General features: G+C 34.6%; 2 protein-coding genes across 3 annotated transcripts; both read left to right on the top strand.

The window, feature by feature from the left end:
• Positions 1 to 2,333: 2,333 nt before the first annotated feature.
• Positions 2,334 to 4,262, top strand: LOC117614154 (39S ribosomal protein L41-A, mitochondrial). 2 transcript variants are annotated; one of them, XM_034342866.1, is made up of 4 exons: positions 2,334 to 2,480; positions 3,374 to 3,528; positions 3,637 to 3,701; positions 3,945 to 4,262. In XM_034342866.1, the coding sequence occupies exons 2-4, from the start codon at positions 3,384 to 3,386 to the stop codon at positions 4,011 to 4,013; spliced, it is 279 nt and encodes a 92-aa protein (XP_034198757.1). In that variant the 5' UTR covers positions 2,334 to 2,480; positions 3,374 to 3,383; the 3' UTR covers positions 4,014 to 4,262. The 2 variants fall into 2 exon arrangements, with proteins under 2 accessions (XP_034198757.1, XP_034198756.1); XM_034342865.1 differs by having other exon boundaries at positions 3,371 to 3,528.
• Positions 4,263 to 6,561: 2,299 nt separating this feature from the next.
• On the top strand, positions 6,562 to 7,350 carry LOC117614746. Its single transcript, XM_034343643.1, has one exon. The coding sequence runs from the start codon at positions 6,641 to 6,643 to the stop codon at positions 7,142 to 7,144; it is 504 nt and encodes a 167-aa protein (XP_034199534.1). The 5' UTR covers positions 6,562 to 6,640; the 3' UTR covers positions 7,145 to 7,350.
• The last annotated feature ends 7,307 nt before the right edge of the window (positions 7,351 to 14,657 follow it).

Raw genomic sequence — 14,657 nt, 5'->3', positions numbered from 1 at the left:
GACTAGTGCAACAATAGCCCCCTCTCTAGGTTTCTACAAGTGGTACCACTTCCTAAAGAGAGAGGAGACTTCTCAGAACATTGACAAAAAAATGCATTCCAAAGGTATTGCCATTCAAGAAAATGCTACTGCGTCTGGAATTAATTTCTAGTCGTTGATGCATGTGAATTTTATTGTGAGTAATGATTATTTCATCTTTAATGCATGTAAGCTCACTTTCCTGACCCAGATATTTAGTCCCATGCCCACTAGTCACTCTTCTTACATAAAAAAAATCTCTACTTCTGTACAAACTCAAACCAAATGAGAGCACATGATGAAATTTAATTTACAAGGGCCATACTCCAAGCATGCAACAAAGTTGATTGAATGGTAGATTTGGATAGTAGGTTTTTCATTTCAAAAACTCATGGAGGTGGAGAATACACAAGTCCTTTTCCACTTTTGCTCTCACTTTAGGTGGGAAAGAGACGGACCAAAAAGCTGCTGCGACTCTTAGCTCCTCTTCCATGTCTCGCTCATGTCAGAGGTGGGCCGTATGCGTCATCCATCTTTGACTGTTAATGCCCTATGGAATCTAGCCAAAAGCCCTTTCCTTTCCCATATGACAGTAGTGTGTGGTGATCCCTATAAAACCACCAAAAACCCTTCCTTGATTTCTGTGTGGCTGTGACATGCAATAAAAAAGGGTCCCACGTGAATTAATCATGCATTGGAGGCACCCCACCCTTGGAACAATTTTAGCCTCGTAATCCTCATTTTCACTTGCATTATCCTTTTGAAATCTTGCTTTGAGATCTAAATTGTTGCTAAATTGTTGTACTTGATGGAATTTCCAAATGCTTTATCACTAATTGAATAATGAATTCATGATTACAAGCTTTTTGGGTTCACGGTTTTAGAATACACATACTTTAAAATATTTTGGCTAGAATTTTGACTTTAAAAGATGACCAGAGAACATACAAATTTTTTTTAAGTTCACGGATATAAACTGCTTATACTTGCAAGGAACTTGACGAGAATTTTGGTCTTGAAAGAGAGCTTAAAGACAGATGAGTTGTGTTAATGGCATGGAGTGCATAGACAAACTTAATCTTTAAAGCTAAAGTATATGTACCTTTTTTTCCAGAACAGTTAGATTATTATTTTCATTAATTTATTACTTTAGTTTAGGTAATGCCATTCAATTTCAAAAAGAACCCTATTGGTTGGGTGAAAGTTAAGGGCCTTTTCTCTGTGGGGTTGGAAGATTGATTGCTAAATTGGAGGAGCTTGAAGATGTGACATGGGGTGGAAAAACTGAAGGTTTGTGAGGGGGGTTAATGTTAACAAAACATCAGAGGTTCCTATCAAAGGGAAAAAATATTGTTCTGGAACATTGAGGAAGATGTCCACAACAATGAACTACGGCCGGGCAGGAAGAGAAGGATGTTTTAGGAACAAAACAAGCCCTGTTGTCTTCAAGATCAAGTTATCATTAAGACTGAAAGCACATAAAGCCTCTTTCATTTCTCTGCAATTCGTTAAGTGGTCCTCTGGTTTTTTGTCCTCTGAATGAGTGCGCTGTTGAAAAACAGTGTTGCCATCTAATTCACAGTCACTACTGTCTGGGGAGATGTGCCCGTTGGAAAACTAGTGAAAAAGGAAACATAAATTTTACTTCACTTTTGATAAAGCTTGGTTTTCTCGAAGTTGGTGCTTGAATGAAAAAAAAAAGGATTATAGGCCTTCTTCCTTTTCCTTGGAAAGAAGATGTATGAATAATCATGGGTTCTAATCTATCACAAACCTGTTATAACAACAACAACAACAAAAGAAGGGGTTTTTATCAGAAGTTAGATATCAATTGTTGAATTTAAATAATAAAAAGAGGAGAAGAGTGAGAGTCAAATTCTTGTCGTGAATGCGAAGTAAATTGTTTACTTCTAAAGTCACGAACTCACAAAATGATATGATAATAACATTCTCTTTTTCTTCTTTTCATATTCACTCTTATTTTCTTACCTTCTTTTATTTTTGGAAAAAGACTTCAATATTTGACTCTTTTGAATTTGTTTTTCCTTTTCAGCTCTCTCAAATGAGTTGGAATGTCAAAGAGTTCAAAATTTGTTGTGAAAAGCTGGATTCCTAAACATCCTTTATATTTTTGTCGACCAAAAAAATCATTACATTTAGCAAATAAAACATCATTAATATTTTTTTAAATTGAAATTAGGACATTAAAAGTCTCTTTATCTTGTTTCCATTAAAAAAACAGAAAAGAAAAAGAAAGTCTCTTTATTAGTATAATAATTTAATCCAACAAACCCAACCCACCTGAGTTATGGGCCTTGCCCATATGTCCTTGCTCGCTTTCCCCAATTATTTTTCAGCAGAAAAGCCCTAAACCCTCTGCAGTGGCAGAGTCACAACCCAAAACCCAGAATCATCATCTGCACGACATCGTCGACATCAGAACCTCACTTCTCATTGTTCAGGTATCATCTGCTATCTATCATTGCCAGTTTTTCTTTTTCTTTTTTCGTTTAATCTGCTCATGATTCGTGAAATTTGTTGAATAATATTGTTTACTCTGTGAATCTTTGAGGGAAAATGAAGAGGCTTTCTTTAGCCTAAGCCAAAATCATGAACTGGGTCTTGCCCTTAGGAATGAAAATGCTTGAATCTCATAGCTTTTTGAATTTTTTCCCTGGGAACCAAAGTTTTTTTTGGATTGGGTCCAAGCTTGGTTAGAACTTTGAATGTTATCAGTAATTTGATTGGCAGTACGTAGTGCCATGAATCAAAAATCAAATCAATAGGCCAAGTTTACTTGCTTGTGGGGATGAGCTGAAGGTGTTTGTGTATTTGTCTGTTTGAGTGATACAGGTTATGCCCGAGCAGAGAGTTACGTTGAACTTACTGTGTAATTGTTTTAGCTAAAGAATTAGTATGAAGACAAGTATATATTGCAATCATATGTCTTTTTCCTACTCCCATAGGATTTATATGTAAGGTAAATTGAGTGAATTTGTTAAAACTTTGGATATATTTATATATTCATTAGTTTGTTATGTCATAGAAAAGCTATGCTGCTAATATTCTCTTGGAATCTAACATAACTTGATTGTATAGACAATGAGGTATAAAAACTTGTTGAATGTAGTTATGACTTGGTAATATTGTCTTCATCCTTAATGAAAGTATCAATGTTAAAACTGTGGCGTTTATTGTCTTGAGATAAATCTTGGTTTCACCACAGTTTTCTTGGCCCTTTTTGAATAGGAAATGCCTCTCTCTCTCTCGCTGATATCTTTGTTGATTATATAGCATGTATTTATGGTTTCAAGCATGTTTTATAATTGGTTTTAATTTAATTTGTTGTTAGAAGAAGTGAAGAAATGGCATTGGGACTAATACTAGGGTTAGGAAGGGCATTTCGTCGAAAGCGCACATCATCCCTTGACATTCTTTCCTCCAAACGTGCCCCAAGGGATTACTACAAGGGGAAGAATTGCAAGCCCATTGGTTTCCACACCCGAAAAGGTTTGCCCTATTTCCATTTTTGCAATTTTGACAAGGGGCTCAATCAAATTTTTTAAGGGTAGGAATTACTACTTGACATGTTATCCAAATTCCCCAAATTTTTTGCAGCTAAGTATGTCGTGCAGCAGGAGAAATTACCTAACTATGTAGTCCCTGATTTAACTGACTTCAAGGTGAACATATTTCTTTGTTTCTTTCTTCTTCATTCTTTTGTTGCATTTAGCATTTATAGTTTTTATCTGTAAATTTAAGGTTCCAAATGGAAATTGGAAGATGCATGCTGCGGCTCTGCTATAGCACACTTCAAACTATTCTTACTTAAATTGATGCATTTGAAGTTTTAACTAAGCAAACTACTCCTCACTCTTACAAGCATACATGTAGTTCTGAATTACTTTTCCCCTTTTTGCTTGCAGCTCAAACCGTATGTATCCCAGTGCCCCAGAGAATTCAAGACTAGTGAGTCTGCTGAATCAATTAAATAACCAGGCTGAGCGACAAGCATCTGATCTGTTCGTTTATTGTTGTAATTGCGAATTAAGTTCGTGTTCATGTATTTTTGAGTAGGATGTAAGACTGAGTTGGTGAGGTTCTTGTTTGGCAGTTTCATGCCTTGAACTGTGAGTTAGGATGGAAGACTGTAAGTTGATGATAAACATTTTTTCTTGGTTTAAGCATTGCTTTATATTGACTCAACTAATAACCATAACTTCATCGGATTAGATTGCAGAATATATACTCTGAGTATTATTTGAATTAATATTAACTATTGCAATTTTCGTCTACAGTTTAATTCGAAGGTACTTCACTAGAGACACCTATAAATACTAGCACAAAAAAAATTAAAAACAAGTTGCTGGTGCCTGAAGTGGCGTGCCCTATTGCATAAAGGTGAGCTGTAGCCAAGTCCATATATTTATGGACATGAATGCAGCACTCCGGTGGACTGGGGGTTTTGGAGGCCCAAAATGATTTATTGGGGATGGGTTTTTGTGCATGGGCTCTATTTTGTCCAGCCCTATGGTGGTTGAGCCTTAGATACAAACCCAATTTGGGAGACCTTAGGAAAAGTTTTAGCCACCAGCCTCGAGAGAAAAGTTCAGCCACAGACGGCCCCATTTAGGGTCAGTGGCCTTCATCCCTTTACTACTCCCCTTCCCTCCCCTCTACTATCTTCTCTTCCACGAACAGATTTAGGATTTAAAAATGGGGTGGGCTAAAATTTACGTTCTGTAATTTATAAGATTCCAACAAGATTTCTAATGATTTATCTTAAAGGGAACATTCACGTTCACCAAGGGATTTCACACCACTTATGTTGCAACCGATTCTTGTTTTATTGGGCCCAATGTCGTTCATTCTCTTTAACTTGTGTTTCCCATTGGGCCTTCCACTTACTCTGCAAGGTTGGCCCAATGAACCAAATTTTATAGTGCTATTTCGACCTCGATTGCTTGAATTCAGAGCAAATAGAAAGAATGGCAGACAGAAATAATCAAATTCTGGGGCATGCGCATTAAGAAGAGCCCTTGCCAGTGCCAGATGCCAGCAAAGTGGTCATTTGGCTGAATAATAAATTGCAGGAATTGCAGGGACCAGCTGGGAGTGTAAAGGACAGACAAAATATACAAGTTTATTATTTCCCTAAACCCATGCCATGAGAGAGATGAGATGAGAGCTTTTGCTTGCATTGCGTGTTTATTTTTTTAAAAAAAGGTGTGGATGAAGAAGAAGCACATGAGGTTGGTTTTCCTGGCTGGAAGGAATCCAATCCCACTGTCAAGGACCTGGTTTTCCGCGTGCTATTTAATGAAAGAAAAATCACTGTCATCAGATTGGTAGACCAAAGGCTGATGCCCTCACCAACACACCAACACATCAAACCTTGGTTGTATTATGGCCTTGTTTGACCATTTTGACCTGCTTCAGTTCACACTTTGCAATATTATTGTCATTATCTCCAGTCTCTCAACTCTCAACCAATATGCAGCACATGTTATATCATTTTCTGAGCAACAGCTAAGCTGGTTTCTTTTTTTCTTTTTCTTTTTTATGTTTTCGTTTTATTTATTATTTTTTTGAGTCAATCTGCTAAGGTGGTTTCCACTTTGGACTGCAGTGGACATGTAAAACGGGATCAAAGAACCTTTGCTAGTAGCTATTTTTTTAGTACAAACGATTGGGAGATTAGGGTTTGCATAAATATTTATTCGGTATGTAGGTGTTTCGAACTTCTAACTACATGGACATAGATGAAGTTAGAAGAGCTCACGAAACTTGCTCAGATTACACCTTTTAATTGTACCACAAGAAAAAACAAAACAAAACCCAACCAAGTGACCAACTAACCAGCAATATGTCCAAATGCATGAGAATATATGGATTTTTCTTTGTTTTATTCTTTGTGAAATTACATACAACAACCACTGCATTTAGAACCCATGTTTAGTCTTTAGGGATCACCAACCAACCATTAAGATTAATTATGAATTACTAGCAGTTATTTATTTACTTGTACTATTACTACTAATCTTTTTTCCATATACATTTCCAACACTATCATTTTGTCAATGGCATGTGTTTTGACATTTGAGTAACAAACACGAATTTTGTAATGGAAAAAATAAATTGTAAACAAGAATTTTCCTTTTCTTATAAAAAAAACAAACCATATATACCTCATGACCAACGTCCTTTTAATATACTTCCGCACATTCCCTGTGTCGAAACGTCGTCGTCTCCTACTTTGATCCCGTCCACGCTCGCGCTTTATCCTTTTTCCACGCCGCCCCCCCCAGAGAAAGCTTGGAAATTTCCACTTTTTGTTTTTTTATCCCCAATGGCCATTTCTACACTCGTTATCCTCTGCACAAGCATCACAGCCACCGACTTCCAATCCCAAGTGGACCCCACACATATCCCATCAAATCACAGCCCTCCACTTGGTCCTCCATATCCAACTTTTTTCAAATTCTCCAACTCGTCAATAAAAAGGTATTTTAAAGAAAACCCAAAGAAGCTCGCATGAACTAACATGGAAACACACCAACCATAATATCTCTCTATATATTTTGACACAAACAAGCCCACACAGCAGCTCACATGACCAAAAATGGAGAAGCTGAGGAGATCATCCAACAAAAGAAAGCCCGATATTGCCCGGTGCAAGAAGCACCCAAAGCACCAACAATCGCCCGGCGTTTGCAGCTTGTGCTTGAGACAAAAGCTAGAACGGCTTGCTCAAAAGCTGTCAACTTATTCTGGCTCGCCACTTCTACTACGTAGAACCTTGTCTACCACCTCTCCTTCGACGACGTCTTCTTTATCGTCGTATTACTCATCCTCTTCGGGTTCTTCTTTGTCGTCTCCGGCACCGGGATATGAGCAAAAGGGCCCCATTTCTTGGTTTCTGAGTGGTGACAATAATGTGCTCACTAAAAGTAGGTCGCTGGTTAATAATTTTCCAAGGAGAATGAGAGGGAAAGAGGGCAGCGAGGAGAAGAAGAAAAGTAGGTTTTGGTCGAAGTTGCTTCGTCCCAGAAGTAAGCGGAGGGAAGAGAGTTTGGTGCATTCTAGGACTGTGAGAGAGATCAGGGTGCCTAATCGGGTGTTTTGAAGGCCAAGTTGTTAATATTTTTGTTCTTTATTATTTTTTGGGATTGTTCTTGATATAGATTAGAGTGTACGTACCAGATTTCTGATCACAATTTTACATCAGAAAGCTGACAAAAAGAAATTAAAGATTTGTACTATTTGTGTAATACCAGTGTTTTTGTACAACTACATATCGTGCAATCATACATACAGGTCATTTGAATCCAACTACAGGACATTAACAGTGCTTCAATTTTTATCGAAACTCTATTGTTTAGGTTTAGGATTTAAGATTTAATTCGCATAATAAACATTGTCTTTGTACTTGTTTTTGTTTATCTTATCATCAATAAAATATTATCGTTCTTTTGTTCCAAAAAACACAAGACAACTTAAATTTCAAGCAGTTGGAAGTTTGGGATGTTCATTTAACATTTATATATAGTAACGTTCTCTTGACAAATTTGTGTTGCGAGAAGGAAGTTTATAGTGTCAAAAATTATGAATATACGTTCAAATGAGAATCAACTTGGAAAATGTTAATATTCACAGGACTTGCAACATAAGCATCTTGTTAGGCACACAATTTGGCAAAAGATCATTTTTGTATATATTATATCACTTTAATTTTGTATTGATGCAAGTATTTTAGATCTGATTCTCCATAATATTTCCATTTTGTTGTTATGCAGTTCATATCGAAGTTGGTGAATATTGTGTTGTGTCTGCAGCATAATAATAAGACAAATTTCATATGTAACAACAAAGAAACAAACTGGCATGACTTTGGTTGTTTGTTCACAGAAACTCCATCCAAGAAATTTCCTGAGGTTATAAATTCAACAGTCAGCTGCCCACGGTCTTTACTCTTTAGGGTTGATTTGATCCATACTTCCCTTCTCCTTTAATAAATAATAAATAAAAAACACAAATGGAAAAGCCTTTGAGAGTAAAACATGACCTGCGGCGGTCCAAATTCGCGGCAATTTCCAAATTCCACAATGGGTTGTAAAGTTCAAATTGTTAAGCTGGCAGAAAGAGGACATTATTAACAAATTGTATTTAAATTTTAGGATTCCTAATAGTACTCTTACCACTTGGCAATTTCCACAACATTTCAAAATACTTGTACTGTTAATTGCATATTAAAAAGAATACTTGGCCAACAATAGAAAATAGTCTTGATTTGTATATCAAAATCAAAAGTCTCATGTTCAAATTCTCCTGATATTTTAGTTGTGTGTGTGTGTCTTAGAAATTGATAGTTTATTTTAATTTTCTTCTATTGTTTTTTATTCGAGGATTTTTTATGTCTTGGTCAAAACTCGGGGAAATTATTCAAGGCAGATATAGAGTGTATGTATTAATGTAGGCTTTGTATAACACCAATAAAAAATCGAATAAAGCAAATCATATTTTCATCTTCTGTCACATAACTGATCAATTTTTAAAAAGGAAGAAAGAACGCAGAAAGTAGAAAGAGAGAGAAGCCCCAACAAGGAAACATGGTGACCCTAATGATGGAGCAGATAAACTACCCATTATATACCACATGAATAAGAAAATGGATTTCCTTCCTTTTGCCATCTTTTTCCTTGAAAAAGCCAAATAGTAATGATATAATATAATATTAGCCTCTTGGCACATGCATGATTGGTTTTTTTTTTTTTTTTTTAATTTATTAAAATTAAGAAAAGATAATATGGGTAGTTATGTTCCATAAAAATAGGACTTATTAATTTTTTTTATTTTTTTTAATATGAAAATGTAAATTTACCATATTATCTTTATTTAATTAATAATTTTAAATCTTAATGTTTGAGGGTGCATACGGTCAAGAGACTGTATATATCGTCTGAGGGTGATGAATCTATGATTCTAGTATGTATTCTGGTGGGCGCCTGGCTGGTTGTTCTATTGCTGCTTCTAATTTCAGTTGATTGTTTTGAAGTGAAAAAATGCTCCTTCATTTGATTCTGTGACAGCGGTAGTAAAGTGGTAGATGAATAGTTGCTGCTTGAGGTGGTCTTATAGTGAAAGCCCATTGGGTCCGGGCGATAATTAATTTTAATTCTTGAACAGTTTTATGGATGATTAGGCCCATCAAGTGTGGGCAATAACCTGCCTAATTGTCTTTCAAATTCATTGAGAATAGGGCAAGTACAAGATACATACAACAAGAACACAGCCTAAAAGGGGGGATCTCTTCTTTGGAATAGAGTAAATCTAAAGAACATAACAATAAGGCACAACCAACCAACGTAAGACAGCGAGCATAAAAATTGTACATCCTGACAACCCAGCTCAGGGCGGAGCTAGAATTCTTAACATGAAGGGGCCAAAATTTCAAAATCACTTTCACATAAGTTTTTCGTCTTCAACTGGAAGGGCTAGCACTAATTTAATTGTAGTAATTATATTGTTATATCATATATTTTATAATATATTACAAGAGACTGAAAATTAAATGGGAGGGCCAGTGAACAATCTCTCAATCAATTTGGGACCGGAAACACTTTCAAGTAGAGGGCATTTATCACATAGCTTCCACCAAGACATTCCAGAGTTCGTCATGGAGAGACATGGTTTAATTTTCCAATTGGTGGTTTTAAATAGAGAGAGAATTTGAATACAAGACCTCAAGTGCAAGAATAATTACTCTTAATTTTTTTAAATGTATATTAGAATTATTCTAATTTTTTAATTTCTCATGTGCTCACTAACACATATAGAATTAAAAAAATTGGCTACGGAGTGCATTTGGAAGTCCCCAAAACTATAATTTCATGCTTTGGGACAGCCCACTAAGCCTGATGGACACATAGAACTATAAACGGAGTCATGCTCACAATGATTTCTAGAATATCTTTTTATTTAAATTTTTAACAATCATCCATTGTTTTATGTGGATATTATGAGATACATGGTATAACTAGATTCTCTTCCACTCACATCACAACATAAAAATGGCTTATCTCACTCTTTTAATAATTTCTCTTGCTACAAAGCAGAGAAGGAGAGAGACAAATTATTTTTTATTACAAATTGAATTTAGGTTAAATCACTCTCAAGGACAAAAACAAAAGATCACTGTGGGTGCCAAGCCTGCCATTCAAGGCACCGTCCATTGCCCATGGCAATATCCACCGACTCCCTATCTCTCTAGTTACTACAAAGTTTAATCCAAAAGAAAAAAAGGTGACATAGGGTTTGAGAATAATATGATAGATGAACTTAGTAAACAGATTTTTGTAAATTTTTTTGGGATGAAAAAATTATGTTATCAGGTAAAGAGGGAGAGTTGCCCTAGTAATTTTTTATCAGGTCATTTTTGTACTTATTTTTTCAGTGTTAATATTGTGTTTATATTTATGTCGTTTTAATTTTTATTTATTTATAATTATTAAATATTAAACTCTGAATCTCAAACACTTAACTCATAAACGCTAAATCGTGGCGTTTTGGACATATACACAAAGTCAACACTAATTATCACATAATTCTTCTGTAATTTACAACTATAAATTATCCCAATTATATGCCCATTATTAGTAGTAGCTGCTACATAAATTGATCAATTTATGTCAATTCATAACTAGCTAGCTTTGGCTGTCGCTTGCGGAAATTAGGTTTAGTGCAGTGCGTTTGTTGATCTTTCAATTGAATCCACAAGGCGTACAGCCAGCCAACCCCGTAGAAAGTGGATGTTGAGCTTTCATGAAAAAGAACCAAGCCCCACGGATATATATGCTCCATCTGGCAATGAATCCCTTTTTGTTTTTCTCCTTGCATTGAGTAATAGTGGTAGGTGACTTTGAATTTATGAGTTCTTCAACAGTTATACCATTCAAAAAGACCACTAATTATGATTCGGAAGAAAACCAAAAAGATTTTGGCACAAAAAACATTGGTTTTGGTTTGTAATCATAAGCTTTTTTAATGGATCTGTTTGCCACTTCTGAGTTCTAAGCCAACAACTCCTACCTCGCGTACACTTGACTTGTTAACTTGCTATGCGTCTGTGTCCTGATCCAGAGTCGTGTGTCCTATCATAATAGACTTTTAAAATTTTTAATTCCCTTTGGTTTTTGAATTTGGAAAAATAAGAGGGCGAAAGTCGAAGACTGGTCGTAGGTGTTGGATGGATACAAAGACCACTTCCTTAGGTATTGTGTCGTCATTGTTAAAGCGTAAATGGACATGGATTGTGACAATTTCTTTTTGGCCTTCTTTTTAGTCAATTTAGAAAATTTGGCACGAAATTTCATAATAGAGATTATTTGTGTTATGATGATAAACCTATTCTGTTATAATTCGTATTTAAAGAGTTGTTTTTAACTCCCAATTTCCAAATTAAGTTTTTCAACTCAACTTTTATTGATTTTTTTAACTTTTTATCGACACAGAATTCACATCAATCAACGGTTGAAAAGTACACATACACGTGTGCAAGAGTACAATATAAGGTGTACCTCGTACGTATGCAAATCAAATATTTTAGAAGCTTGTATACTCCTTAATTTAATTATCACTTCTTGGGTTGATGTTTTCGTTTTCATTGGTCATGATGCTGTGGAATTGGCCACTCCAAACTTGTCGTGTGCAGTACGTGACTTGTGGGACTAAGACTTTTCAAAGTCTTGTTGAATTGCTTATTAGGGACTGACTTATATAACATTCTTCTTACTAATTTACTTCAAAAATAAGTATATATGGAGTTTTTTTTGTGACAAAATATGTACTTTTTTTTTGGGGTCAGTTCTGCTAATTATGTAGTGTAAATGATACTGTTTATCAATCCAAATGTGCATATTCGTAGTTGAACAAATGACACAAGTGCATAGTTTTTCATACGAATATGCTAAACAGCTTCTGATGTCCTGCCAGTGCTAATAAGCCTATTTTAATCATTCACACTAAGAACTATTAAAATATGATATCCTGCCGATGCTAAATAAATAAGTGTTACTTTAGGACAAAAAATATATATATATATATATTTAAAGGTGTTAATTTAATTTTTAAATAACTCAAATTTAAGAAGAAGAAAAATATGAAAAACAAACACAAACCACTTCATTATAAAGGACAAACAAATATATAAAATACTATATATATTACAAAAAATAAAAATAAAAAGTTAAACAAGAGTACAGAAATTCACTATAAATAAGAAATAAACTTAGAACTAAAAAACAAGTCTAATGGCACTTGCGTCAGCGCAAGATTAATGGTAATTTTCTTTTTAAAGAAATATTTTAAATTATTTTAATGTATAAAAAGATAAATTAAACTCGGGTGATTTAATTCACGTTTGTGATTAATATTAATGTTTATAAAATTATAAAAAGATAAATAAAATCAGTGCCTAGATTGGCGATCGATCTTCACACCATCACATGTGCTGATTATTGTTGTTGTTTATTGTTCAAATCAAAATCAAATGTATTAGATCCTGTGGCCATGGTTCTTTTCTTGGTGTCAAATGCTTCTTCAAAATAAGGCAAGCAAAATTGTGCGGGGGGAATAAGGGACCCACTTGCTCTACAATTCTTCATGCAAGGATCTTCTGCCACGTATTGTACAATTATTCCATTTTTATTTTTAATTATTGAACTCGAACCAAAGTTGGTGCTTTCTTCAAAATTAACCAATACATTCAAAATCATGGATTTTTCTTGACCAGTCTCCACACGACACGTAGCCTTGTAATCAGATGTGATGCCTTACCTTGGAACCACGTCGAAAGTTGGTCGTTTTGAAAAAGAACTCAACCCACCTCCACAACAACAAAAAGGAATAACGAAAAGAGGAAGCAACGCAAACACTAAACACTAAACACTACAAAGTGTTTTCTAATCACGTGTTATCTTTAATCATGTCGTTTAGATTTTTTATTACATCTTTTTAAGTGAATATTTCCAAAGTTTTTATTTACTTTTTTTTGGACATTGCATTTGCAAGTTATCTTTGGTTTTTATTTACTTTGACATCGACTTAATTACCAAATTATTTTTATGCACTCGATTAAGCAACGTAATCAAACTGGTTAAGAAATTCTTGTGTTTTCAATTAATGTATGAGACGTAATGTAATTTCCCTCGATCAATCGGTTAACCACACGTATTAAATTATTAATGTTGAGGAAGAATCTTGCTTCTAAAGTTAGTTCACTCGAAAAAAAAAATTCCCAGAAAAATGATGCCTACGATGTATTTTAGATCATGACATTTTTTTATCTTCGCTAGATAGGGACTCATCATATATAAACAGACTTTTTTTTAGTATAAACGATAATCTTATAGGAGATGAGGATTTAAGAATGGTCGATATACATATACACATAGTTTCGGAAACTAATATTATCCATACACACACATATATATATATAATACGGTTTAAGAATTATATATAATACGGAAAGAATGTGACATAAATTATACATCTATACGTAAATTTGTATGTCATTTATTAAAAAGAAAAATATCTCTAACTAAAAACTTTTTTTTTTTTTCCTCATGCAGCGGTAAACCTCAGGTTGCGTATATATACTTCTACCCCTAAAAATCTAAAATGGAAAATGCATGAAAGGAGCGTGAGATGTCTCCTTTTTTGGAAAATTAATTTTCTTCTTCTTTCCAGCTACTGTATTCTTGTCTAGACATGGAAAAATGTCACATGAGAGGGCCCCTTGTCAGCTACTGTATTATACAAAGTGAAGAAAGAGAGGAGGGGGGATGAGACTCACGAGAACAAGAAGGGCTTGTTTGTTGAGGCAAAGAAAGAAAGAGCCTTGAGGATTAATGCAAAATTGCTTTTCCAAATATCACTTTTGTCTTCTTTGCTGGTTTTATTCGTCATCCAGTACTGGCTGCTGTTTTGGATATGTCGCGTCCTGGTGTACAGTACAGACAATGAAATTTCTTTGTACATTTCTGATCGACCTATATATAACTTGCAATATTTCTGCAATCATGGAGTCCTTGTCATAGACACCATAACCCTTGTATTCTGGCTTCTCTCGTCTCGTGGGTATGTTCGTACACACAAATTTTTTTCTTTTTTCAATATAATTCAAAAGGAAAAGAAAAGCAAGAAACAAATTTTAAAAAAAGTTGTAAAAGATCATCACGTGCTAGATTTTTAACCTAATCCATGACTATGATTGAATTCTCTAGAGTATATATATTAGTTATTTCAAGCATTACTTTGACATGGACATGGAGTTTCATCCATATTCTAAATCGTAGTACATGTTTAAAACAACTTTTCGCTTCCCATATGCAATGAAACATAGCCTTAGTAGTAATGTTATTAGTAAAATATTGCAAAGAAAAAGTAAAACGTGACACAAGTAGAATATCTATAGCTCCCTATAAGATTTTATTAGGTTTCTCAACATTTCAATGTATGACATTTTTTTCATATTCTCACACGACTTTGCACGTGTTTAGTGGCAGAGGCAGGATTGTATGTGTGGAGGAGCCGAACCGTAATACAAGTATAGAAAAAAAAAAAATCAATCTTACATCAAT

The sequence above is a fragment of the Prunus dulcis genome, chromosome 1 (assembly GCF_902201215.1).
Source record: "Prunus dulcis chromosome 1, ALMONDv2, whole genome shotgun sequence".
Lineage (NCBI taxonomy): Eukaryota > Viridiplantae > Streptophyta > Magnoliopsida > Rosales > Rosaceae > Prunus > Prunus dulcis.
This window is presented reverse-complemented; position numbering and strand designations above follow the sequence as displayed.